This window comes from Cuculus canorus, chromosome 19 (genome assembly GCF_017976375.1).
Source record: "Cuculus canorus isolate bCucCan1 chromosome 19, bCucCan1.pri, whole genome shotgun sequence".
Taxonomy (NCBI): domain Eukaryota; kingdom Metazoa; phylum Chordata; class Aves; order Cuculiformes; family Cuculidae; genus Cuculus; species Cuculus canorus.
The window spans coordinates 4,187,433-4,214,911 of record NC_071419.1 but is presented as its reverse complement, the minus strand read 5'-3'; the positions used below and the strand labels follow the sequence as shown (position 1 = coordinate 4,214,911).

Here is a 27,479-nt window from a genome sequence, read left to right as displayed (position 1 = left end):
CAACTCATCCAGCAAGCCCACGCGAGCTCTCCCATCACAGGCTTTGCCATCAGAGCTGGTCTCCAGTGACCTGCTGGCCCCAAGACACTGTCCCCCCACACTTGGCAACTGCACGCCAGGGCTAGAGCAGCCACTTGTGCTCACATTGCCATTTCAAACTGCTCCATCCACTTCCTCTTCATCTCCTCCGTCTTGCAGAAGAACTGGAAGCCCTGCTTCCCTTGGAGGTGAATTAGGTAGAAGCCATATGACCACTGCAAGAGAAAACGAGAGCGCTGATCGGACCACTTTGCTCCCAACACCCGAGCAGCAAAACGCACCGTAGTTTTATTCAGGCGTTAATAACTGTTCTCTGTGCCTGCCCCTGCCCCTTCTTCTGAAGGACTGCTGAGCCTTTGTGAAGGTAACAGCAGGGAAGGAGGAAGAACAGCTCCGTGTTTCTCTACCACACCACAGCTAACAATGCCTGAATCAGCTTGGCACTGTGCACTAGGACCAAATAGGATTTCATGGTGGCAGACGAGAGAACACAGATTTTTCTGCTCCAGTTTATCCTCCCCAGCCATTATATCTCTCCCTGACAGCCCGGGAGGAACATCTGACCTGCCCACTGCACATATGCTCTGCCTGTCTACTACAACATCGCACAGAAAACCACGAGATAAAATTGCGTGCCTTGCTTACCATTTTTCCATGAGACTAGAAAGCATGGGAGAGCAAAGCAGAAACAGATTTCATTAAAACACAAAGCTAGTGGCATTTCTTCAGCATCCAAGTGGTAAAATTGGCTATTCTCACCCAAATGTCACTTATCCCGTGATAAGTGATACCTTTTCCTGTTGCATGTAAGTGGATTAAGGTAATGGGTCCCTGCTAAACCACAGCTGGGAGGTTATTCGTCATAGCTGTGGACTAAGCCCCAAACCAGCAGCAAAATGATGTTCCTTCAGTGTAAACCGTGCTTCGAGTGCCAGTTCTGGCAGGCTGGTTGGCAACACTCATGCTGCCTTTCCAGGTTCCTCCACTCTGCGACTCACGGGAGCAAGAACACCCAGAAGGACCTTCCCTCTCTGCCCTCCCCCTGTCTGACGTTTGCTCCTTGCCCATCCCTCGCTGCTGGCAGGCCAGAAAGCAGGGAGCAGCTTCCTCTCTCCCAACTCAAACCATCCCAGCTTCTTCAGGGCTGTTTTATAAGGACAGAGGTCAAGGATCAAGCCCAGCCCCACATTAACAAACACCTCCCAGTGCTCTGCAAGGTTGCCCTGAAAGCTGAGCATTTCTTTTCCAGCTTTTTTTTGCAAGCTCTGTTTTGATTTTAAAAGGCTAATGGGAATGGATTACCCAAGGACAGGCCTGAACAGCTCCAAAACGCTCTGCAGCAGAGCTACCAGTCCACCTACCTTCTTAATGTCCTTGTTGTTCATAGGGTCATCAGTCATCTTGTGGAACAGCAGCTCAATAATTTCTTTCAACTCATAATTGTATCCTTTCCTTTTGCAGACGATCACCACTTTATCAAATAAAAATAAATACCTGCCCAAAGCAAGGAAACAAACGCACCAGTCAGCCAAACATCTCACTGAAGTTCCCATTCAAGGAGAAGCCTTTGGAAAGCTCACTAGAGCTTTCCCAGCCAGCGCAGCTCAATGCTTGAACTGTGCTATAATTTCACACTGGGAATTGCCAAGCGAACGCACATTGAGTCTGTGAAAACTTCAGAGCTCTATGGCTCACTCACCTGTCCTGCTTGGTGTGGTTGACTATGGAGCGGACCTTCAGCTCCCCATCGATCTTTGGCCTCCCGAACTCCTCCAGCTTCACTTGCTGCAGAAAGCAAACAAGGGCTGAGATCCATAGCCAGGGCTGGGGCAACGGTTTGGAGAGCAAAATCCAAACCTGCCTGGATCACACAGTGTGCTGGGTGCCTCCCCACCAGCCCTGCCTCAAGCTGCAAAGCTCCTGGTAATCGTATCACCCTCACCAAGGGCAGCCCACGCATGAACATGGAATCTGTTCCCCAGCATCCGGAACAGAACCACACGAGACTCCTGGAGCTCCAACACCAGCATGCCAGGGCAACGCTCAGGTGCCAAAGCATTTTTGCAAGGTCTGGGATCCAGAAAGCAACACCCACCCCTCCACCCCATCCCAAAATACGCTGTGGGCAACCTGATAGGGTGGGAGGTGTCCCTGCCCATGGCAGGGGGGTTGGAACTGGATAATCTTTAAGCTCCCTCCCAACCCAAACCGTTCTATGATCCTATGATTTTCCAGGAGTTTCTACAAAACCAGAAGCAAGGCTATTGTAGTTTTGATTCCCATCCTGAACCATGACCGGAGATTTTGAGGATGCCGGAACCCAAGGGTTAGGTCAGTTTGTCTTTCCGCTCAAAAGCCCTTGCAAATACTGCTTGAGCCACAGGAATTGATGCCCTTGCACAGTTCTTAAAGGAAAAATACATTATGAAGCACCACACTGGTCAGGAAAACAAACACTTCACACAGCTGTGTATATAGTCCGTGATTAATTCATTCCCACGCCATGTGGGCTCTGTATACACAACACCGATCACTCCACTATGTCCTGCCCGGCGCAATGAAAGGGAACAGCAAGCAAAACGCGTGTGGGATTGATATGCAGACAGCAATTGTTTCGCTAACATCCCGTGTCCTGTGTGTCAAACCTACTCTCTGGCTGCTGCAAGAAGTGGCTGCTTCATGCCCTTATTTATATTCCCATATTTTATGGAGCACGATGTCTGATTGCTCACACAGATGAGGATTATCATGACTGCTTCAATCAAAACCTATGAGCCGCAACGGCCTGTATCCCAACAGAGTATTTATACAGGATTTTCTTGAAAATGAAGGATTTTGCCTCTGTCTGTTAAATAACCATCAATTAAAAGCTCAGTTTTCAAATAAAGTCAAGGTTTAAAGCCCCTAAACCCTGCACCCCTGCGGGAAGCCCTTGAGGTCTCCCTCCCTCAGCCCTTCTGATGCATCTCAGGTGTCAGCCCCGAGACTGCATTACCCCAGAGTAAAGGAGGACAGCAGAGCAGCTGTGCCACCCCTCCAGCAAATGTGGGAAAAAGCTCGTTAGCTTGAAGCTCTGCCACTGAATTTCAAATTAACGGGCTTCCTGGGTGATAAAGCGAGCGCTGGGTTGTGCAAGGTGGGCTGATGAACAGAAATGGGACCAAGTGTTTGATACCTCTGGAGGATGAGACTGTCCTTAAAATATCTGGTTGAGATTTTGGGGATTAGGTGCATTTTACATGTGCCCTCCTCCTCCAAACCGGCCTTGGGACACTTTCACGTGCAAGAACATTCAAGTTAACCCCTCTGTTCTCTGAACACCAAAAGAAAACCCACTTTAAACAACGTACAGGAAACCAAATAACAGATCTGGGGAATTCTTGGGTCTCGCCCACACTAATAACATTAGAAAAAGTTGTAGAACCAATTTCAGTGTAACACCACCACCAAAAGCCACCCTCCATCACAGCCAAAAGGGGGTTTGTAGTGCAATAACCACTTCTGGACCATCAGCAAAACCAGTCAGTGAGCAGGCAGTGTCCAAACACACAGTGAATTTTCTTGGGTGGCAAATCAGAATTAGTAGTAATTGCATAGAAGCAGCAAATACGTAATAACAATCAAATTAAAGTAGGGAGCGAGAGGATTTTCCAACTTACCAGATTTTCTATAGAGCTCTGAAATTCACTGATTTTCTTTAAAGTCTCTTTGTCCCGCTTTACTTCATTTATGTACATAGCCAAATCCTTAAAAGAAAAAGTGAATAGGGGTTTTTATTTTCCAGGTGAAGCATCCCAAAAGTTACCTTCCCAAAGCAGAAAACACACGACCCCAGCTCCCCACTCCCCTCCACCTGTAGGAGTCAGCAGCCTAGGAACACCGTGATCACAGGCTTTTTGTGCCTGTACTGCTTACCCAGGCAGGTGCTGCAATTTTTATCATTTCCCAGAAGAGGGCAATGCAGGAATCCAGTGCAGCACAGCAAACCCGACCCATGGCTTTCACCTGATGAGAGCCCAGGCAAGCAGCCAGTCACCCCCTGCTTTGCCCCTCTGCCCTGGCAGCATCCTTCCCTACCAGCTCTCATCACCGTAACTCCCTTCATTCCCCCGGACACAAAGGCTGCGTGCCAGTCTCTGCTGTTAAAACTTCTATTTGTGTTAAATAACCACTTTGGACACCCGGCTACACGTTACCTGCGAACAGCACTCGACCTGGCTCTGCCCTGCTTGCTTCCAGATCTTTGGGTGCTCCAGATCACACCTGAACTGGTGCAAGTGCTGGGATGCTCATGCTCTGTCCTCCCAGGGGACACCCCGTGAGAGCATCCCCTTCTCCAGCACCTCTAAGACTCCAACATCTCCCATTTCACGTTGTAAAATAAGGAGACGGTCAACGGAGCTTGTTCTGCCCTGAAGAATTCCCTGCTTACCCAAATTTTGACCCATCCTAGAGAAGGAACCCCACCCTTTCCACTAAAACAACTTCTTGCACCCTTCAGAGTGTGTTTTCAGTGTCTGTCTGCTTCTTATCTGCTCCCTTCCTCCTTGTCCTCAACAACAGCTCTTGTCAACTTGAATTAAAGCTGAACACAAGGTTTTTTTAAGACATCCCCTCCAGGTCAGACCTTCCGCAACTTCCCAACATAAGAAGGGTTAATCACAGATTATAATCACAAATCTACATGACAATACTTATAACATCACAAAATACCCCACCAGGCCATGTTAGGGATGGTGATGAAGAATGACAAAACCAAAAGCCTTATGAAGTGGCAACCTCCATCGTGCCTCAGCTTTTGCTATCGCCTATTCAAGCAGGAAACACAATTCCATGACTTGAAAGAGCGACATAAAAACCTGGGCTGTGGGATTTAACCCAGGAAATTGTTTTGCCCCCACCATCACCTGAGGGCTCGGGTCTGGGCACTCAAGTGGAGCTTTGGTACCTGCACCAAGTACTCCCACGGACAATTTCTTGGTGCAAATTCTGCCCCTGCTTTGTGCAAACAACTACCTACACAAAATAAAAGGGAAATGAATCCCTTTGGGAAATGTAGCTCTGCCTGTAGACATTCACCACCTGCATGGCTCTTGCCCCAGACAGCAGCAACACCCGCCACCCACCAGCACGGCAGACAGAAAGGCTGGACTCACGACGAAAAACATGACTTGTAAGTTAAGCCTTGGTTTACAGATCAATTAAAACCAAACCACACAGCTTTCTTTTGCTCCTGGTGAGCCCAGCACAGTCTGAACTGCACCTGTGCTCTCCTGGAGATAGGGCGATGAAGCAGAGAAACCTCGCTGATGGCTGTTGGCAGCTTCTGGCTAAAAATGCTCCGTCTGCAGTGAAGCCAGAGTGCACGTACATTTATTTATTAGCAATGGTATCAGTGGGTGCCGTATTATGAGGCCATAAGCAGGGTTTAACAACTGTCACCAGGTTTAATGTTCACTTGAGGCCACAGTGATGTGTTGTGCAGCAGCGGACTGTGAATGCAACGTCCTTTAAACAACCTTAGCTCTAAAGTGACCTACATAGCAGGTCTGGATTCCCAGGCTTGCAGGGATAACGGCTGAAAAGGTCACTCAACTTATGTAAGTGCTGGGAAATGCAGTGTCATTAAAAAGCTGTGGCTTCGAGGCAGAAAATAAAGTGACCTGAGAGCACAGGACAGAGCCCAGGGATGAATCCTGCAATGCTCCAGAGAGAAAACCTGGATTTAATGATCATCCTCAAATCAGATTCTGCTGACGATGATGCTGCGGCGTGAGTGTGCGGGGGAGGATGTATCCAAGGCAGAAAACATTTGGATGATTTTATTTTTTATTGCTGACAGTTTTCCTGAGATCCTGGGGGTTTCAGCTGAAAGCTGAAAAAAAACTTTAAGCAACGCCAAATTTTAACACCATAAGTGTTCATTTGTGGAAGGAGGATTTTCCCCCTTAGTGGAAAGAAAGAAAATCCTTGGATTCCCAACCAGCGCCTGGATAACAGCGCTGCACAGACACAGGCTCCCACTTCTGCAATCCTCCCTGACTCTCTGAGACGTCTGCAGTTCCTCCAGATCCCTCCCAGCAAAACTAAGTGCTGAATTTGGCCACTCTACACACAACAGCAATTGGTGAAAACGGGTAACTTGTCAACAACCACCAGCTTCCCCAGCTGCTTATGGAGGAAGAGAACAGCGATGCCTACAGATCTGCTGCGAAGCAATCCCATCAAATGGCAACCAATAGACAAAGGCATGGCCAAATGGAGGAGATGCTGCCTTCCCTCAGGCTGTTGGACATGGTTTCTATCTAAGTCTTTGTTCTACAGAAGAATCAGAGAACGGTTTGGGTTGGAAGGGACCTCAAAGCCCATCCAGTCCCATCTCCTGCCATGGGCAGGGACACTTCCCACTGGATCAGGGGCTCCGAGCCCCATCCAACCTGGCCTGGAACCCCTCCAGGGATGGGGCAGCCACCACTGCTCTGGGCACCCTGGGCCAGGGCCTCCCCACCCTCACAAGCATACATTTCTTCCTAAAAATCTAACCTACATCTCTCCTCTTCCAGCTTAAAACCATTCCCCTCATCCTATCCCTGCCCTCCCTGATCCAGAGCCCCTCCCCAGCTTTCCTGGAGTCCCTTTCAGTTCTGGAAGCTGCTCTAAGTTCTCCCCAGAGCCTTCTCTTCTCCAGGCTGAACAACCCCAACTCTCCCAGCCTGTCCTTATAGGGGATGTGCTCCAGCCCTTGGATCATCTTCGTGGCCTCCTTTGGACTCGCTCCAACAGGTCCATGTCGCAAGTTCTGTTGCACCCCATGCCCAGCGCAGCCCAGCTGCTGCTCTCACCCTCCCGTACCTGCATCGCCTCCAGAGCCTCCTTCAGCTGTTGCTTCTCTGGTCGGTCTGACGAATGGCTGAGCAGCTCCTGAAACAAAAAATGAAGAGCTTGGGTGTGCTAGGAAAGCCGCCCAGACCCTGCACAACTCACGGGCAAAGGCTGCCTGCAGGCAGCGGGGTGGCAGCGATGCCGGGGCGGAGGCTGAAGCCATAGGATGGGGAACATGCCAAGCGGCTGGTGCTCGAGAGATCTGTTACACGGAGTTGACGGGAGGAATTTCACACATAATCAGATTATATGCAAGCTTATTTTATATTCATTAACTGCCTCTCGTGGCTAACAAGTGCAGAATTACCCTAGGTCACCATATTTTAAAAGACAGCACAAATATTATGTTGTGTTAAGTGGCTCTAGTAATTATTTCATTTCAAGGGGGGAAAAAAAGCCCTCGCTCCGCGTTTGGCAATGATTCATTCTCCACTGTATAAGATGAAAGACGCTACAGCGAGGATGGCAGCTGGAGAGAAGTGGCAGTGCTGAAACACTTACTTTTAACAGGAGATGGTATTTCAGAACTCTTTGCATTGGAACCACCAGCAGATCTTGCAGTTTAAATTTCCCATCCTGAACCTTCAGCGTGCATTCCTAGTAAAGAGATCGATACACCCGTGATGAAGCAGCTATGGGGAAACAACGGTTCCACCCCCTCAAATGCCTTTGTGTCTTTAATATTTTGCTTCTGTAGAATCAGTCCAGATGCGAAATGGCTTGGGTGTCCGCAACCAGTTAATGCCACGGCCCCATCGCAGAGGTTATCGAGGAATAAAACACAGGGTCTGGACCCTAAAATACAGACATTCTCATGCAACCGAGCTCCTCCAGCTTAACAGCTGCTCATTAGGAGAGCACACAGATGCCCTCAGACCTCAGGAAATGTCAAACGAAATGCATTAGCTTAACTCACCTCCTTGATGGTTCGAACTAATGCATTTTATTTGCGAGGGACTGGCAGCAAGCACGCAGACAGCTGCTGTGGCTCTGCTGATAAGCATTGTGGCATTAAGATGAGCTAATGTGACCGCAGGAAGTTTTACGACTGTTACCTTCGCCCAGACCCATTTAGATATGTGACGCTGCTGTGCTGGCTGAAACCCCCTCTGTGCCCCCCCAGGACAATGAGCAGAGCTGCCAGGAGGGAGGGAGAGAAAGGAAAGGCACAGAAACAACTGGATGCTACAGCTACTGGCCCTTCAGCAGAGGATGCAACTCAGATCACGATGGCTTGATGCAAAATCCAGGGAACGTGCTTTAAAGAATTATTAAATGCAGTTTTATCCCAGAATTAGGTTGCTACTTTGCATGGAAAATCAAAAAGCATTTGCCGAAAACGAGGTAAAGCATACAGACAGCCCAGCAAATTCCGATTAGCATCAAGACCAAAGCTGGAAATAAATCTGGGTAAAAACAGCAGCTCAAACAATGCATCCCTTCTGGGGCTCCTTTGATTTACTTAATATCTGGATCAGCTCCTATTTACACTAAGTCTTTACGCTGGGGAAGGAGGATGGGGGAGTAATCTGGGCGTTTGCCTGGGGACTTGGGCTCGCCTCTGACTATCCCTGATGTTGCACGGGACCTGGGGAAGCTTCTTGGCTCCTGGCTCAGGGATGCTCAGTGCCTTTGGCTTTCCCCACACGACTCAGAGAGGAATTTGTCCACAGCCAGTCTCACTCAAATAAAGTCAACTTTGACAATTTCAAGGGAGGAAGGACAGAGTCAGTACATGGGGAAAGTGTGGTTGAGGGAAACAAAGGGGTTTTGAAGAAGGTAATCCCCAGCTCTGCTCCCTCTCTGGGCAGCATACACTCACCCCCACATCCTTTCTCTCAAAGAGAGACGAAGCAAGAGCTAAACCAAACATTACCAACACGCCTTCAGCTCCAGCAAGTCCTTCCAAAACGTGTGAGAAGGGAAGCAGGCAGCAGCACTCTGCCCCAATGCCCCCACCGCCTGCTCACCTCCACCTTCTGCCGGACATCCTCCCTGTTGGCCAGGAGGTGGTTGAGCGTGTTCTGGGCGTACTCCATGTGGCTGCAGTATTTGCCATAAATCAGCAGCCTGTAGAGGGGGAAATCACAAATTTAATCGGAAACACTTGCTGGCAGTTATAACCTGTTATAAAAGATATATAACTTACATACAGTGAAAGGACAAGGCAAACAGCTATTCCCCCATATAACTGCTTAGTAAAGCATTAACACTCTTTTACGGCATGGCTTTTTAACATTTAAATCTTTTCAAGCTTCCAGAGCGGGAGCTTGTGAGGCTGATTCAGCTCATGATGAGCAGAAGGGGCCGAGCAGCCAGACAAGCCCATTTTCAAAGTACGATGGCTCATTCCACCACTCCCACTTCTGATATCTTTACCTACTGTTCCCCAAGAGCTGTTATTTCAGAGCAGCGGGATAATGAGGGGGAAACCCAGCTCCACACTGACTTTTCCTAGAGCAGGTTATAAAGTGGCTCTAGAAGAGGCACCAGCAACCCAGGTACAACAGCTCAAATATGAAAAGAAACAGCAAAGAGCTGGGACCCCATCCCCAAGCTGCCGGGCACCACTGGAGCTCACATCTCCCGGAGAGCGGCTCTGACTCTGTGGTTTAACTAAAACACGAGGAGGGGGTGAGCACTGAACACCTGCAATCCAACTCTGCGGCTCCTCAGCTGCCAATTGGCTTTTTCTCAAAACTACACCACTCACAGCAATCCCTTTGACATCTCCGAAGGTGCTGTGCTGTCCCCAACAGCCCCGCGCTGGTTTTTGGCTATGCCACGCTAGCCCCAGGGCTGACAAGGACAGGGCAGGGATGCGCTTCAAGAGCGAACGACAACAAAAACCCACTTCCTGAGACCATTTCTGAATGCAGCTCACTCAAGCCCATTTATTCATCCCCCAAAAAGCCTTTGTTTCACCAGCCTCAGCAGCTCACAGCCCAAAACTGATTGCCACTGCCACGCTATGCATGCCCCTCTCTCTGCAGCATTCCGGATATTTTATCAACTATGGCAGAAGGCAAGAAACTCTTGAGAGGAGCCCAGAATGGATGTGGGTGATGTTAATTTGCACCTCATCAGAGAATCAGAGGCTTCAAATCCCCTTAAAACCCAAGGACATATTTTAGAAAGCTCGTTGCTCCTTGCAGGATGAGCCATAGGGACCTAAAGATGAAGAGATGGGGTAATTTGGGGAAAGAAGGTTGTCACAGCCTTTGGTAACACAGTGAAGCTCTGTATAGATACTCTGGGCTATAAATTTAAACACCTGACACAAACTGAGCAGTTTTGCTGTGGATTTCCCTTTTTTCCTTCACTTTGCTCATTAATCCTGCGCGACACGTTCGGGTTTCCCCCCTCCTTCTTTGCCGTTAACTGCATTGCTGCTGATAAGACACATATTCCATCACACGCTGCAACTCATCCATTATTTTGGGGCCTCGTCTCTCAATGGAGACAATCTGAGAGCACCTGACCCGGTGTCGCTCCGTAAACGGGGGACTCTCAGACCCCAGCGAGGAACTGAATAGAGAGATTTATGGGAGCTGGAGTCCCCAGCAAAGCAGCAGCCAACATAGATTATTCTTCTGCCTTTCCCTCTTGACAACTTCTGAATATGCACAATAATATCTACCTTGCCAGCACCAGGAGGGTTTCAAAGAGGCTTTAAAAGCATAAATTCAAACCTCAGGCTCTCAGAGAAAGAGATTTAAAGACTACACCCTTCCAAACCAAAAACCCCTGCAAAGTCGAGGAGCAATACATCATTTTGCTGGGACGTCTCTGAGGATGCATAGGGAAGCGAGAGCTATTTGTCATGGATACATTTGAAGGAAGAAGGTTTAACACACAGGGACCAAGCAGGGACTCTGGAGGTCCACATTCCCTTCTTGGTGGGACAACACTGTCTCCAGGTGAAGTCCCTTTCTCCTTCTTCACTTCCACCTCCTTGCTGTAAAATGGGATATTATCGCATAGGACCCTGCCTATTTATATCACGTTGCTCCAAAATCTTCATTCCCTAGAAATTTTGGTTCCGCAAGCCAATACTCCCCATGAGCAGCTATTTCTCATCATGCTGAGGTCCCCATGATCCCCATGGGCTCACAGCCATTGGTCTGTCCTCCTTCACTCACCTTGCAGGAAGGCTTTTAGGTCCTACATGAAACCCATCATCTACCTGCTGTGCTCCCACCAGCAAGTTAACAAAGCAAATGTTTATTTAAAGGCTGTCAGCCCAAAAAACGAGCCCTGTGCTCTTGTTGGGGAGCAGTGCCACCTCCACAACCCCTGCTGTGTCCCTTCCCTGCTCCTGGTGTGCCCAGCTCTGCCCCGAGCGCAGGCAGCAGCAGCTCAGGGAGGGATCGGTGCCCGAGGACAACACCGGTATATGCAGGAATTAGGGGATCAAAATCACTTAAGTGAATTTTATGAGTATTTTTAATGTATACGCATTCTTCTTTGGAAACTTGTTTTAACGTAATCCAGAAAACATTCCCTTTCTAAAAAGAGGCGCCACGAATGATGGAATATCTGACCTTACGGTGTATTATTAATGCGGATGGTATTTCTGGAGTTACTGAGTTCTGAATGGCATTTCTGTGTCTAGACACTAGTTTAATCACAGTGAAATAACACCCTGGCACGATTCCACAATGAATCAGGCCTTTGATTAGTATTAAGGATATTAAAGGATTTTATTAACCTTATCTCTGTGTTCTGAGGTACTCCTGCTTGCAGCTGCCAAAACACAGAATCTATTATGTTTGCGAAAGCAACTTTTAAATTTATTCATCGTGCGATAGGTACGGGACAACAGCACTGCCAAATACGCGATTTTTTTAGAGTGAGCAATCACTTTGATCTAACCAGAGTGAAGTCTCCCCTGCAAAGGAGTCATCCTAACAGATCACACGCCCTCAAAGCCTTGCTGCTGCTTGCAGAAGGCTTCACTAAACCTTTGAAGACAAGGGAGGTTTTACTCCATCCTGGCTCAACACAACCATAGCTGTTCCCATCTTTATCTCCTCCGATAGATCCCTGGGAATCATAGAGTTGCTGAGGGTGGAAAAAACCTCTATGCTCATCCAGTCCAACTGTCAGCCCAACAAAACCATGTCCGAAAGTGCTAAATCTACATGTTTTTTAAATACCTCCAGGGATGGAAACTCCCCCACTGCCCTGAGCAGCCTCTTTCAGTGCCTCACCACCCTTTCAGTAAGGAAATTTTTCCTAGTATCCAATCTAAGCCTTCCCTGGTGCAACTTGAAGCCCAGTTCCTCTCATTCCTCTCGCGAATGCATTGTACGTTCAGCCTGCAAAAGAGTTGGCCCCCCATGGGATGTAGTTAGCCCAGTAAAATCCAGGAGCAGAAAGGGATTTGCAGGAAGAAACATCCACGGGAGCCACAGGGATTGAGCCAGGTCGGTCAGAGAGGGAAGATGTCGCAGCCTCTACCCCTGGGCAACCCGACGTGGCTGTGGTTGGATGTGGCTGCTGAAATGTCAGCACTGAGCGATGTTTTGGCTGCCCAAAAGCATCGGGAGGACACAACACTGGTATTTCTGTTCCAAACTCTGCAATGGGCCCTGCAAATATTAATCCATTTCTGTTAAAACTGGAGCTGCCTGAGGACTGGGTTTCCTTTACCTCTCTTTGAATTCCAGAAACACTTTTGCCAGGCTGCTTCCTCCAGACATCATAGAGACATCGATGGCTCTCAGGAAACTGAAGTGCACTTTAATGAGGTCCTAAAACGAAGAAACAATCAATATTTTAAACAGATCCAAAGTGAGTGGGCAAACAGAGACTGAAGAAATGCACATTCGCTACTTAATCAGGCACTTATTCTCTCTTCTTTTTTCTTTTGCTCTTTTTGAAACCAAGTTATTCGAGTGAGATGCAGCCCTAAATGTCCAAGGTGTAACTGTCAGGAGGTTATACAGCAATAAACACCCCACGATTTCCAGGTGTATTAAAATCCCTTTTGCAGGTCTGGAAGGAGTGGAGGAGTCTGTCAGGCTCTGACTCAGAGTCTGTGCAAGCCAGCGTAGAAATAAATCCCTTCATCGTGGCATGCTCAAATCATCTTTAAGTACAGTTAAATACACACCCTGGAACACCCTCCGTATGAAATTGTTTTCTTACCTGGAGTTCATATAATCCCCAACTCTAAAATTGAGTGTTAGAGAGTATCTCCTAAACCCATTCAAGCTCTGCAGCACACGGAGGACTGAACCTCTACAGGTGAATGCACAAATCAAACATGAAATCTGAGGCTTCTCTTAAGCAGGAAGGCAGCTGAGCTGCCGTGAAAAGAACAAAGATTTAAGCCACAACGTCTACGTCCTTACCTCCAAATTGATAAAAATAGCTTCCATATCTTGGGGAGTCAGTACCAGCCTCAGTGGGTTCATGTAGTTCTGCAAGAGGTAAAGAGAAAAGGCACTGAAATACCAGAGAGCAGCAAGCAAGGGGGCTTTTGTGCAAGGAAGATATTTCTCCTTGTTTCACCAGTTGCATTTACCTGCGCAGGGAGAAGCCAGGTTTTAAGGAATTTCAGCACTTACAATGCGTTTAAGACCGGGTTGTGTAAGGGAACCAAGCAGGAACCAGGAACACCCACGGGTGCATCTCTCCCTTGGCTCCCACAGCACTTCCCGGCGCGGGAAGGCACAAGACCCGTATCCACAGGTGGGCACAGACCCCCCTCCTGCTGAATCAGTGGGGAGGGGGATTTAAATGACTACAGTTTCTTCACCTCGCTGCAGTCCTTGCCTGCAGACAGGAAGAGCTCCGAGGCGTATTTTTCAGCTCTTCGATTATCTCACTAGAATTTTGCCCTTGAAAAAGCATGGATGATATGATTACATGGGAAATGCCCTTCTGAACAAATACATATTAATAGAAACATCTACATGACTTGTAACTACAAAAAAGCCCTGATGCAACACAGCAAAGAGAGAAGCACCCTCTACCCCAACACGCTCTCAGAACCGACTAAGCCTTCGCAAGTCTTTTCAATGGATATCAAAGTGATAATTTACCTCTCCCTTTAGACTGAACCAGAAGGGCTGTGGCTGTTCCCAAGGAACAAGGGCTATTTACATTAATGATATGGATCTTAAGACATTTCCATGGAAAATAGGAAACGTTATCCCATCGTGCTGGTTTCACTCACAGCTTCCTTGTGGGAACTTTCAGCAGACAGAGGAGAATAATTGCAAAAGGGGAGGAAACAAAAGCATTAGGGTGATTAGAAATGGCAGCTTGATTTTCACTATTGTTCTCATTTCCTGCTGCTTTCCTTGGAGCAGAAACCACCTCCAGGCTCCAGCCGTACCCAGGACTCCGTTGTCTTGCTGAGGTGTTCATTTTTATTTTCATTTAAAACAAGGGCACAACAATAATTCATCAGAACTAATTAAAACCCATGAATTCAAGCAGCAAAATGTTACTTTTAATCCAATTAGCCGCAGCGACAAATCAGCGCAGCTTCAGCACTTTTGAAAAACACCCAGAATAAAGAAATTATTCCGTAGCAATCAAAGTGATAAGATATCTGCAAACACGGCTCTTATCGGCGAGACCGGCCTGGCTGAGCGAGGAGCGGGAGTCTCTTACCCCAGGGTAGGGGGAACGCAGCAGGATGGGTTTCAGCCTATTTCCAATATGCAGCGATCAGAAAAAATATGCTGTTTGGCTTCTACAGTTACAGGCTGCACATTTGTGCTTGTCAGGATGGGTTTTCTTGATCCCCCTTCTCTCCAATTTTACATGTGAATGCATCGATCCTGCCTCATCACATCTGCCAGCTCTCGCAGCGAGAACTAATACAGCGAGATTAAAGCACGATCGAGTGATGAAGTGGAAGGCGAGGGTATCGAAAAGATGGCTCAGTTCTTACCTTTTCTATATCTTCAAGTGTTTTGTAGTATTTGGCCTCAGTTTCTTGGATTTCTAGCAAACAGCAATTTCTTTTGTCATCTTCCGTCATTCCCATTTTCTAGAACAAGGAGAAGCAACGCATGGTCAGATACTCTGAAGAGTGGTCCAAAGCAAGCTCCTCACATGGAGTCGAGCTCCAGTTCAGCCTTCAGTGATGGCAAACTCCGAACAAGTGTGAATTTGGAAAGCCAAGGGAGCATTGGTTTATGCTAAAGGAAACTATTTTTATCCAAAATAACTAGGAAGGCACCCTGGCTGTACTATTCAATATGGCAGGCATTCTATTTTTTGTGTTTATCAGAGCTAGGTCACAAAGATCATCATCTAAAAACTAAGTAAGAGATAAACATTGGTTTCCCCTGATATTTTTGCTTAAGATGAAACCCACAACAGAGCCTAAGTGGGTCATAACTAATACATTAGACTTATACAAATCCGCTGGCAGAGTTGCCAGTACTCATGATTTTAGGTCAAATCTGATAATATATGTGTTTCTTAAAGCCCCAACTCCTGAAGTCACTTCTCTGGCTTCTTCATCTGTAGAGCGGAGCTGAGAACACACGTTGGGAGGTGCTGCACTTGTCAGTGCAGTCTCTGAACCTGGGAAGTGAGTCGGTGATTGAGTTTTAACGTCCATGCACAGGAACAGATGCCCTCCGTACAACCCTTTATAACTCACAACTCAGACCTATCAGCTGGATGGAACCCGGTATTTTAATCAATGCATCTTACCTGCATATATCTAATCTGAAGCATGCAGAAATACAAGAAACCAATTAGCATTATACACTCACTATTGCAACAAATCTTAAAAATAGTCATGATTTAGACAGATACATGGATATTTGTATTAAAAGTAGACTCTTTTGCTCAGGGAAGTGGAGAAAAGAGACTCAGAGCCATCACCTCCACCACTGCTCAGTGATGTCTGGGAAAACATAAAACTTTGTGGAGGGAAGAGTAAAAAACTGCCAACTCCACTGACCCTAATCCTGCACTACCCGGCTGTGAGGCACCCACACGGTGGGAGTTTTCCCCCATTTTTGCCTTTCATGCAAGAAATTCCAACCAAAACCTTCCTAAGAGCCAGTTCTTGGGCCAACTGGCTTCTGCAGCTGATGGCAACACAATATAAGCAGTGGTGGCCAACAAGCTGTACAGACTTCAGCACTGCCACTGGTGTCCAAAACAGCTCCGAGTCCTTTGGCAGGATCAGTAGGAATATTTTGTGCCCAACCCCTTGATACAGGCAGGTTTTCAGTATGTAGGGAGCTCCTCAGGCTGCAGACAAGGCGGGAAGGGATGAAATGCCTCAATCACCATCATCATGGTCTTGGTACCACTTGCAGCCAGGCTTGGGATGGGTGAGAAATCACTATGTGAGCATCACTGCTGCACAGCTTGGTGAGTTTGCTGGGTTCTGTGGGGTGAAGCCCTGCCTTCCCAGCCTCCCAGCACCTCATCCAGCACAGCCACGCACCCCGCTCCAGGGATTAATGGATCAGTGAACTTGTCCATTGATCCTGCTTTATTATGGGGCGATACGTATTGTTGTCAGCACTGTTTGCAGCCAGGAGAGAGTAATTAGAGTCTGCACGAAGCCTGGGGGTGGCAGATATCAGAGAGTGGGAGAGAATTTAGAAGGTCATGCTCTGGTGGAAAAGCTCTGGCAGAAGCCAGGGCAGCTGTTCTCAGCGCTGGGGCACAGGTAGCGAGAGCGGCTGGGAGCATCTCTAAGGAGACACAAGGGCCATCAGCACCTTCCTGGCTCATCCATACAGAACGATACTTGCACCAGAGCTCCCGAGAGCTAATGCAAGCCCCTCCAGGAGGCTGTACACGCTGCACACCAGGTATCCTCAGCTTCAGAAGACTTTTAGAGGTGATGAATGGAGTTGGCTTCTTGTCCCTAAAGCCATATGGGTCCCTGCTGCCATGAAAAGCTTCACTGTAAAGGTCTACCTGCTCGGAGACAGAGCAAACGAGTGCTCCAAACAAGTGCTGGATCCTCATGTACAGATCAGTCAGCGCTCACCCAGATCTAAAAATACCCGTGGCAGACACAGCACATCTGGCTGATGGAGCAGGCAAAGCTGCCGTTCTCCCCCTCCCCAGAAAGGGCTGAAGTGACACATGTTGCCTTGGCTCAGCAGCAAATTGCTATTTTTAGCTTATCTTTTAGGGCTTATTAGTTCTCCCTTTCCCTTTCTCTTCCCCAAACTCCTTCAGATGACAGGATGGGCTGCGAAACTCTGTGCAGAACTCCCTCCGGCCCCACATCACCCCAGCTCGTCTTATTTTTACCTCTCATGAAGCAGCTTGGTTTCAAAGAGCAATGCAAAAATTATTTGCTTTCCCACAGCATCACTTGTCATTGGCATTTATTTAATGGAATCCTCTCTCCCTTCCCTTCCCATCAAGACGTAGTTTAAAAAAGGCATATAAATTGTTACCATGGGCTGCTGAACTTCCACTCTGATGATATCTTCATAGATATCATCGCCTTCATCTTCACAGGGGACGCAGTCATAAATATCCTCCCCCAGATCATGTTCGCTGGAACGAGAAGGAGAGCAATTTAGCAATAATGAAGAAGGCACGTTCGCTGTCACTTGATCAGGCAAACTAACAACTGCTCTCGCACCAAGGAGAGAGGTTAACCATGACAATAGGAAAGCTCTCCTGGCCCACAGCATTGACATGTTTAGTCCTCGTTCCCTGTTTGCATTAGGTAGTCTTGGTTTTTTTTCCCGGATTGGTATCTGCTGCACATCTCCCACTCACTGGAGGCTGGAAAAGGCAAAATGCTGCTTGACACGAGCAGGGATCACAGCCAAGAAGCTGCTCCAAGCCCCGTGCCAGGCACGCCTGTGATGCCCAGCCTGCTGGTCTGCCAGCTTTGCCCCTGCAGAGTTGCTGCTCGTCGCTAATTGGCCCAGCCGAGATGGACCCGCTCGCCAAGCACCCCAGCGGGACCAGCTCAGCTGCCAGGTCCGGCTCCGTTTGCCAACAAAGATGCCCACAGCCTCCTGTTCATCTCCTGCCTCCCTTCTTTAGGACAAAGAGCAGCTTCTGTGACAGTGACTTTAACCATATTCTACCTAGAGATTGTATTTTCAACAGGTTGGATTTTGGCATGTTTGAAGCACTGCGCTCACTCGTGGTCTGCTTTTGCTTTTTCCTCACAAAATTCTCATTCTCTAGAATGCGTTCCTTCACACCAAAGAATCACGGATTCATAAAGGCTGGAAAAGACCTCTAAGATCATCCAGTCCAAATGTCAGCCCAACCCCTCTGTCCCTTCTAAACCATGTCCCGAAGTGACACAGCCCCAAGTTTTTTGAACCTCTCCATGGACGGTGACTCCCCCTCTGGCCCAGACAGCCTCTTCCAGGGCTTCACCACTCTTTCAGCAAAGACATTTTTCCTAATATCCAATCTACACCTTCCCTGGTGCATCTTGAGGCCATTTCCTCTTGTCCTATCCCTTGTTACTTGGGAGAAGAGACCAACATCCACTTTGCTACACCCTCCTTTCAGGGAGCTGTAGAGAGCAATAAGGTCTCCCCTCAGCCTTCTCTTCTCCACACTAAACAATCCCAGTTCCCTCAGCTGCTCCTCATACAACTCCTTCTCCAGACCCTCCACCAGCTCCATTGCCCTCAAAGAAACCATTTCTCTTCCCCCCACTAGAGCTGCAAACTGCTGTAGGAGCCCACACCCATCCAAAGCAGCGAGAAGACATTAAAAACATCATCCACGGCCCCGTGCAGAAGGCAGAAGCGCGCCAGCCCTGCCTTGTGAAGGGGTGAAGCACGTGGGGCTGAGCTCAGCCTGACCCAGGCAGCTGCCTCGAGCAATGGCCCCATGCTCCCTCCAGCCATCGGCACCACATCCAGGTTTAAAAGCTCTGGATCCAGTTTCCCAGGGTGAGGCACTGACTTCCACACAATCCCTTTCCTGATGAGTGATTTTTAACCTAACGTGGCCCACTGGAGGTAGGAACTCCCCCAATCGCTATAAGACCATCCCACCAGATGCTCAGCTCAGTGATGCTCAGCCCCAATGCCGAGCAGAACCCAGCAATAATATTTACATCAGAGATAAATTGACACAAAAATCACATTTTCAGAACTGCAAGCATCATCTAGGAGATGCCCCTGCAAGCGCCGGCTTTAAAGGCATCACCGAGGCGTAGTGCCCAACCTGTACATAAAGGTGATGGTGTTAGGTAGTTAATTGTCATCTGAGCCTTTACAACCCCTCCCCAGGGGCTCCCAAGTCTTAGAACACTTGAAAATCCAGCCCATAATAAATACCAATTAACAACAATAATTTCAGCGCTTAGATCTACAGGTGCTGATTGCTAACGGCTCCCAATGAAGTCAAGCCCATGGGATGAGGATAGAGCGAAATGCAGGAATATCAAACAGTGTTCACATATTTTACAAGCCGTCTCTTCCAACTTGGGGATTAATTACATACAAATATATTTAGGTGTGAAACTGCTCAAACTGTAACACTCGACATCTCTGTATTATATAGCACGGAGGAGCAGAGCACATCTGTTTGCAAAACTGGGCTTTATTTCTTTCCTAAATACACTTCTTTCTATTTTTAAAAGCAGATTTATTTAATAAAAGTTTGGGGATTTTAAATAAATACACTGGCACGATGTATCCGTCCCATTCTTCCCAAGTGATGCACTGCAGCTGCTGTAATAATGCCCACTAATAGCCGGTGATCCATCTTCCCCTTCCCAGGCGTCGCCGTCACCGTTATTATCTGTACCAATATTTATATTCTCAGCTCCACTCCTTATCCAGAGCGAGTAACTCCCGGTTCCTGATTAATCTTCCCTTCCTGCCCGCACCTCTCGGATTGCTGGCTGTCTCTCCATCCTTCATTTCCCTGACTCCAGGGCCATTAGGAAACGTATGGTTGGGTTAATGTTGCGAGCAGGAGCCTGGCTGGGCGCGACAGGACCACGGCAAGAGCCGCGGTGATGCTGCTGCCGGAGCAGAGCTCACTTTGCATGATGTCTGCTCAGCACCGGCAACTGCTGGGCTACGTGCAAAAGGAGAAGACAGCATCTTAAGGTGGCCCTGGGAAGCCTTGCATCCTGAGCATGACCTGGCCCTGCTCTCCTGTACACGAGCACAACCAGGCGTCACGTATGTCCAAGCCTCAGATCCCTGTCTGCTAGTGCACAGCAGCCCTAGCCTGGAAAACTCTTCTTTTTTTCCCCCTACCAAGGAGCCAGGAGCTCTGGATCACAGCTGGGCATGCAGCAGGACATCACTGTGTGAAACGCAGTAACGTGGGATGCTGAGGAGGTTTTGCCATCACACATTGCCTGCCCCGAGCCTGGAGAAGGATGGGTGCCCCGTGAACCTGGACCAGTCTGGTCCTGCTTGGACCTCGTCTGGGCCACCACAAAAGAGGCAGAGATGCCTTCAGAAGGACAACACAGCAAATCTGACCATAAAACTGCCAAGAGCCATCTGACACGAACACTGCACCCATCGCAGTGGGACACATCCTGCTCCTCAGTGCTCTCGTTGCTCTAACCAAGAGGCCGAGACCCTGCTGCTCCAACTCATTCCTGCTCATCAACACCAGGACAAGCCCTTCCTATCTCCAATTTCTGATCTCAGGCAAAAACTAACAACAACTCCCCTGTCCTGGGGTCACCTGGAAAGACACTTCCATTTCAGAGCTTAGAGGCGAGGCACTAGAGATGCCCATATCCAATAGCCGTGGCGGTATTAAAACTACGATACCTTTGTCCAACAGACCGCTACTTATTAGAACACATTCCTAGTACAACTCCGAGAAACACCAGAGGCAGCCAGTTTTATGGAGAGCAGTAAAATGTGCAGATTAGCCTCTGCCGGAGCAGCCGAGCTTCGCCGGAGCGTGTACAGCTGTTGACACCGGTGCTTTGCACATATTGATTTTCATTGCTCTCCGCAGTTCAGTCTGTCAGAGCTGAAAATACGCGCCCTCCCCATCACTCAAAAAAGAGAACAGCCATCGGGATGATTTTAGCCAGTGGCAACCTAAGAACACACTGAATTTTAAACACCAGAAGGGAAGGGAAAGCAGGGCAGGTATTTTCCATGTTTAGCATAGTCCCTTGCTGTGGGAGGCAATAAAATCAGCATCCCGAGCATGTCACGCACAGACTGAACAACTTGAGCGAGCGAGGCCAGATCCTCACCTCGTTCTTCACAAAGAGAAGCAATTTACTCCTTCAATAAAAGCAGCAGAGTCTGTGAGTTACCCGTGGGTATCAGAACCTAAGATCTACTGCCTGGATTAGGAGATTCATTGACAGCTCTGGGTTTAGGAAAAGGATTTTATCCACCTTTCAGAGTTAATGCCAGCATTTACAATTACTGTTATTAGGATGGATGTAACCAGCTTTAGGCTGGCAGCATCTTGCCTCGCCAGGAAAACTCATTCTAAGTGAAAAGAATAAAGCTTTTCATATCTAAGGCAATTTCAGGCAAAAACAACGCTTTTGGCTGAGCTTCTCCTCCTTAGCAATGCCTGTTCTGTACGAACGCCCTCCCATGCAGGCAGCAGCCATGCCAAGGAGGAGCTCTGTTAACAGAGGGACCGATGCCAGGCTGCTGCCTTGGAGTAAGGGACAAACAGGGACACGGAAGGAGTGAGCTCAGGAAGCTGGAGATAGTGTCCCTCAAGGACCTCTGGCACCTCCAGCGTGCAGCAGCTGCCTAAGTGCCACCAAATTCTAAACAAATCTCCCCAAATACGATGCCAAAGCTAAGTGAGTTAGCTTGAGGAAGCACTTGGTCTCATGGTTCCTACTGCTAGCAAACAACCCTCCAGCACGAGGCCAAAAAACAGGGTACAGTCTGCATTTGGGCTCTGGGAGAAGATGAGCTCCAGACTGGGCTTCCCCCACCACGGTACAGGTGTAGACGGTCCATGGTGACCCGATAAATAACCTGCAGCAGGTCCACTACGCTAAAGAAACGCTGCACATCATACTTGCAGTGACAATGGGGATGAAGCATGAAAACGGGAAAGCTCCAAGAGTCTTGAGGGCCGCTGAGGGATGTCTTCATCCATAAAAGCTTCTTCCAGGCTATGGGAAGTTGATGAGTTTGTACCAACCTCAAGAATTCAAGGATGAGCCAAAGCAAGGCCCTCAGGGCAAAGCCACCACACCAAAACCCTGCCCAAACCACAGCACTGATTGTGCTCTGCTGATGAAAGAACAAGAATAGTAAGAGCAAAAGAAAAAGGAGGAGGGAGAAGAGCTAAAACAGGACAATCAAAAGACAAACCCAAATTTCCAGCCCTGTGGCCGAGGTTAAGAGCCAGAAGACCCCAGAGCCACTGCTGGGTCCAGGCTGGAAGTGCATTTTCAGGGTTCCCAAGACAGCTGCCCGGCAGCTGCGAGGTTCCAGTTCACCTCAGCAACCCTATCCTTTCTCATTCTTCCTCTGTACTTACAGCTATAAATAGATAGTTCATCCAACCAACCCCCTCATTCACAGTCTCCGTCAGACGAGGACAAGCAGAGTCCTATATTTGTAGCACATCTGGCAGGCTTTGGTTTCAGGGTGAAGGACTGCAAGATGTGCAGTGCAGACTCGAGATCTTGCAGGGCTTTAATTAGCCAGATTGTACTTGGAAGGAGACACACGTCTGGAAATAGCAGAGGAGGTCTCTTGCCATCTATTCGACTCAGGTCTTTACATTCCCCATTCAAAGTGGAACATTATAATCCCACGAGTGAGCTTCACATGGTTACAGAAGCTAACGTGATCCTAGAGGTGGCACAAGCAGGACATAACAAAAACCTTCATTGGTGACAAAGAAGAAAAGGCACGTTTAAAAGTGCTATGGCTCGAGTGCCTTGGACCACAAAGCCATTTATTTATCTGGCTGGCATGTGTGGGTTTTCTACCACAGCAAAAATAATGAGAAAAGTGGCAGCTAACTTATCATCTTGCCTTGGCTCCTCTATTCATTACTTTTTTTAACGCACTTGACGAATTCTGCTGATCACATCACTGTTTTAGAAGATGGGAGGAAGCAACACTGGTGACAGCAGTGAAAGAAGTGGGAGAAACTTCAGGGAGGAGCTCTTGGCAGGAGAGGTTGTTGGCAGAGTCTGTGCACAAACAAGTAGCATTGCTCGAGAAACGGAGGCAGCCTGCAACTTCTCCCCTCAAAGCAATTAACTTTTAAAGGAGAAAAGAAGGTAAAAATTATGGAAATTAAATGATTCGTGTCAAATCATTCACTGCACTTCTGCCTGACTCTGAATCCTTCAAAGAGCTACCAAACAACCCAAAACCCTACATGTAATGCAGCCCAGCCTGCCAGGCTTCACGCCAGCACAGAGAGACGGTGCCATAAAGTAGAGAAGGTTCACGATAAAGAAAATTCTGGTGTTGTAAAGAGGACCAGAATTAATTGCTCTCATAAATTTAATGAGACAAAATAACCAGAGAACGCTTAAGTGACAGCAGAGAAAATTTAGGTTAAATGCTAAGTATAAATTCAGAAGTACCAGAATGGTTTGGGGCAGCTGAAACAGCCATCAAGAGAGATGGAAAAGCAGTTGGCGGGGAAGATGCTTGGCAGTAAGCGGATAACTGCCTACCGCCGTAGCCATGAAGGAGGTGGCACCTCATATCCCTGCAGACCCACAGGAGCTTCATCAGGACAAGGCTTGCTCTGATTTTTGGGGTCAGGCTCTAGCGACTGTACCCGCATGTCAGCACTGCAAAGCCCTACTTGTTTCCCAGGGAAACTCCCCCCAAACCGGCTGCTACTGGAGGGTCAGGCATTAGGGCACACAGAAATAAATCAGGCAGCAGAGGACAAACGCCCCTTTACTGCTCCTCTCGGTATCGATCAGGCACCACTTGCAAACTGGCCAGCCCTCGCCATCTGCCCAGGCTCTCTGCAGGCTGCCATCTGGCTGATGGCAAAGCAATTTGAGGGGCCAGCAGGCTGAGGACAGGGAATTTGAGAACTTTCTAGCTCCCCTGATACCCTTTTAGTTTCCTCTTCCCTTTCCATCACCAATTGTTCTTTTGTTTTGGGGGGGTTTTACACTTTTTTTTCCAATAAAGAGCTGTTTCCAGGCAATTATCTGCCTTGATCTGCTGGACGGCTGATCCAGCGACCGGGAGCTTCCTGCAGCCCAGCATTATCTCCACGATACCCCAAAGGTTAAAGCACAATGGGTTCAGCAAAGCATGAACACCCTTTACGCACAGCAGCATCCCGCACTTGGAGGCAGACAGCTTGTTTCTGCAGCGAGTGTAAACAGCCCTCGTAGTGCTGTCATTGATCCACTCCCAACCCCAGTGCCGGCTTTTATCCCTGGGTGCTATGGTTCCTCCACACTAAGAGGGACCTCACTGATGGCTGGGAGAAAAGTCCTTACTTTTTTAGAGCATCACAGGGAAGAAGATCAATTCCTCCTGCGTTTCCGTCACAAACGTTTTTATCTTTAGAATGCTTTGCAGAAGAGGAATGCACCCAAAATCTCAAATGGGGGACACCAAAACCGCTCCATTTAGGCACTTGAGGTTGAAATGAGGTACTTTGACATTCTCCAAGCCCCCACTTTTACCAGCCCCAGAAACGTCTTGTTAGAACCCGCTCAATATTTACCATGTGCTTGCTACACCAACAGCACAACAACCAAAGAGACCTCCCTTTGGGATACTCCTCTCTCCCAGGGGGAGACCGGGTGGTGCAGAGCACACTGGGTTTGTCCCTCCTCACCCACACCCTGACCCTTTGAGGCCAGCAGGGACAGCAGGCTGAGCCCTTATAGCCACGTGTTTCATAGTGATTTTATGGACAGGACTGTGCACCCCTCCAAAATGATCTAAAGGGCAAAAGTAATCACTCAGCTGCACGAATGTAGCAAGTTAACACGGAAAAAACATCCCCAGATGAAGGGGTCTTCCTTACAAAAGGGAAAATTGCTGAGCCTGGTTGCGTTGTTTGGTAGCGGTTCCTTCCACACGTTGGGTCACTTCTCTGCTTGCTGTGAAAACCATTTCCTCCCCTCCAAGAAAGCGTTTTGGATGCACTCGGATCTTCTGAAAGCTGCTGGATCATCAGCAATATTAAATGCAAAGATGCTGGATGGATTGAATCATTCCCTGCTGATGAATGATGCCCTTGTTCAGCTGTGTGGAGATCGGCAGCAGCTAAGAAAGAGCTTTCTCATGCAGCCCCGCGGTTTGCCAGCGCCCAGCATCGGTGCCCAGTATGCACCATGGTGACCGGCAAATTTCCAATGAAAGTCTCCTTGTCAAGCACGGAGAGATGCTGCTTGTCAAAGGGAGAAAGGAAGGCTATTGCTGAGGTGTCTCCAGGCAGCGGGAGCAGCAACACTCGTGCTTCGGGGCTCTGATGGGTATTTCTGGGTTTTTACAGTTCTGGGTGAATGCTGTCTCCAGTTCACAGGTTGTTTCCGTGCACAATCTGGCTGCACCGGGAGCACAGAGCAAGAAGAAGGCATTTGTGCAATACCCCTATGCTGATTGACACAGAACTTTCCCAGTGGTCCCAACCGAAGATGTAAAGAGAAGGATTTTACAAAGAATGGGAAAAAAATCGGTAAGTTAAAAGTTGGCGACAAACTGGCACGGAATGGGGTAATCACTAAAAGTCAACTTCTAAGTCATCTGAGCACAGGATTTGGGCATCTCAGACCCTCAAACAGAGAGACCAAATCACAGCCGTGAGCAAAAGGTTCAAGGAAGCTTTCATCCTGACACTGTGGGAGCTGCACCGTCAGCAGCAGAGCAGTTAAAGCGGGGAACCTGTCTTCAACACCGGTCACCTGCTCCGAGCGCACCATGCTGAAACCCCAGTTTCTAGGAAAGGGCTGCCACCCCCACCAGCGCTTGTCTGCAAGTTCACATACAAACCTTCCTCCAACTAAAGCCACACCTAGGTGAGAGAAACAGGAATTTTAAACCCCCATATTGAAAGGATTTTTGAGAATGTTAGGACAGGGGAGTGGGGAAAAAAAATGTTATTCTAAAAGGATCCCTTTATAAGTTAAAATTTTATTAAACTGCAGCTGCTGGGAGCAAACTGCGAGTGGGATATTCCAGGGTACTCCATTCCCTGCACTAGTAATTTATGATTTACTTTTGTAATAACTGAAGCCATAAGGAACTCATTGGATTAAGGAGTCTTATTATTTATGTTGGGGAACAATAATATTTGACTGTATAAAGCCACATATCCACCCATACAGACTTTCCCTCCATATGAAACAGACTGCACTTCATAAGTAAAACCCCAGCCCTCCTAAAGCCAGCGGGAACACTGCCATCGAATTCCGATAGAGTCCGTGTTTTGCCATATACGTTGTAGTTCAGAGTTGCTTAAAAGCCTGTTATATCATCACCACAGGCAGCAAAACACAGAGACACCAGGGACCCAGATAAACGTAGACACAGAAATCACAGCAGCATCACCTCGCATCTCACCGTGCTGCCAGCGAAGGGCAGGATGGGTCCCCAGTGAGGGGTCGCCCAAAAATCACTCACAGGGAATGCAGCCCCAACAGGGACACGAGGGGATCAGCTCTGAGTTAGCAATGGGTACCCCAGTCCCAGCAAGCAGCTCAGCTTCAGTCGGCTCAGAGGATTAATTACATCCCGGGGTTTCACAGCTAACGATGGGGTTTAGCAGGCAGAGGGGGTCCCCACGGTCTTGGCCCTCTCACCTCCCACTGAGCCACTCATAAACTCAACCTGATTAAAAGTGATGTCTCCCAGGGCTCTACATGGGAAAACACAGACTATTGTAAGAGTACAAAAATCTCCTGGCAAGAAAATCAAAGCGACCAGATCGGCTCCCTGAGCCCTGCTAGCAAATTTTATCTGACTTTGCTGGAACTACATTGCAACTTTTCCCTTTTTGTGTCCCCCTCTCAGTGAGCAGGTGAGGCCACTTACTCTGCCAGCTCCTCCAAGCTCCGATACACGTCGTCATCATTTTCCGTGGTTTCCTCTGACGGGAAGGGCCTGGGGAAGGAGAGGAATGACAGTGTTATTGCTGCCTCACTCCTCACAGCAGATCCCCTGCAGCCACAGTTGAACTCAGCCCAGCCCCGCACATCCCATAGAGCAGAGGGTGTTTTGGAACAAAATATTCATTGCAAATACATTTTTTCCTATTGAGGCATTAGCTCCCAAGGAGGACATCATCTCCACTGCTTCCCGCGGGCAGCGCTGGCACGGCAGGACAAGAAGCCAGGTGGTGAGGCTGGTTGACTGCAGGGCACCATCTGAGCACTGAAGTGAGGAGCTGCACCATCTACAGCATCTCAGAGCCCCCATGTCTGAGCCACCACTCCCCGCTGTGCCGGTGCTGCACAAACAACTCAGGAAAAATCTGATCCAAGCCTGGATTTGCCAAGACAGAGAAACAACCTCTCCTCCACCTGAGATGGAGCCTTTCTACCTGCGAGCACCTTCCCGGCTTGGGAACACTGATCCACATCCCAATGGCATCTGCCACCGCTGCAAGCAGCTGATCCCACCAGAATGAGTCCTTAGAAAACCTGGGCTTCCTCA

At 48.4% G+C, this 27,479-nt stretch overlaps 1 protein-coding gene across 4 annotated transcripts in view; it reads right to left on the bottom strand.

Annotated features, from left to right (window-relative positions):
* Positions 1–27,479, bottom strand: part of VAV2 (vav guanine nucleotide exchange factor 2) — a 149,205-nt gene that overhangs the window by 11,785 nt on the left and 109,941 nt on the right. For 2 of the 4 annotated variants that reach the window (XM_054084152.1, XM_054084154.1), the window contains exons 4-16: positions 26,859–26,927; positions 17,328–17,430; positions 14,834–14,932; positions 13,281–13,349; positions 12,577–12,677; positions 8,892–8,991; positions 7,423–7,518; positions 6,892–6,960; positions 3,699–3,785; positions 1,739–1,824; positions 1,401–1,533; positions 685–699; positions 145–254 (exon numbers count right to left, since the gene is read on the bottom strand). In XM_054084152.1, the coding sequence (XP_053940127.1) occupies positions 145–254; positions 685–699; positions 1,401–1,533; positions 1,739–1,824; positions 3,699–3,785; positions 6,892–6,960; positions 7,423–7,518; positions 8,892–8,991; positions 12,577–12,677; positions 13,281–13,349; positions 14,834–14,932; positions 17,328–17,430; positions 26,859–26,927 (1,137 nt within the window). The remainder of the gene's footprint in view (positions 1–144; positions 255–684; positions 700–1,400; positions 1,534–1,738; positions 1,825–3,698; positions 3,786–6,891; positions 6,961–7,422; positions 7,519–8,891; positions 8,992–12,576; positions 12,678–13,280; positions 13,350–14,833; positions 14,933–17,327; positions 17,431–26,858; positions 26,928–27,479) is intronic. The other 2 variants (XM_054084153.1, XM_009569623.2) reach the window with 1 other exon arrangement.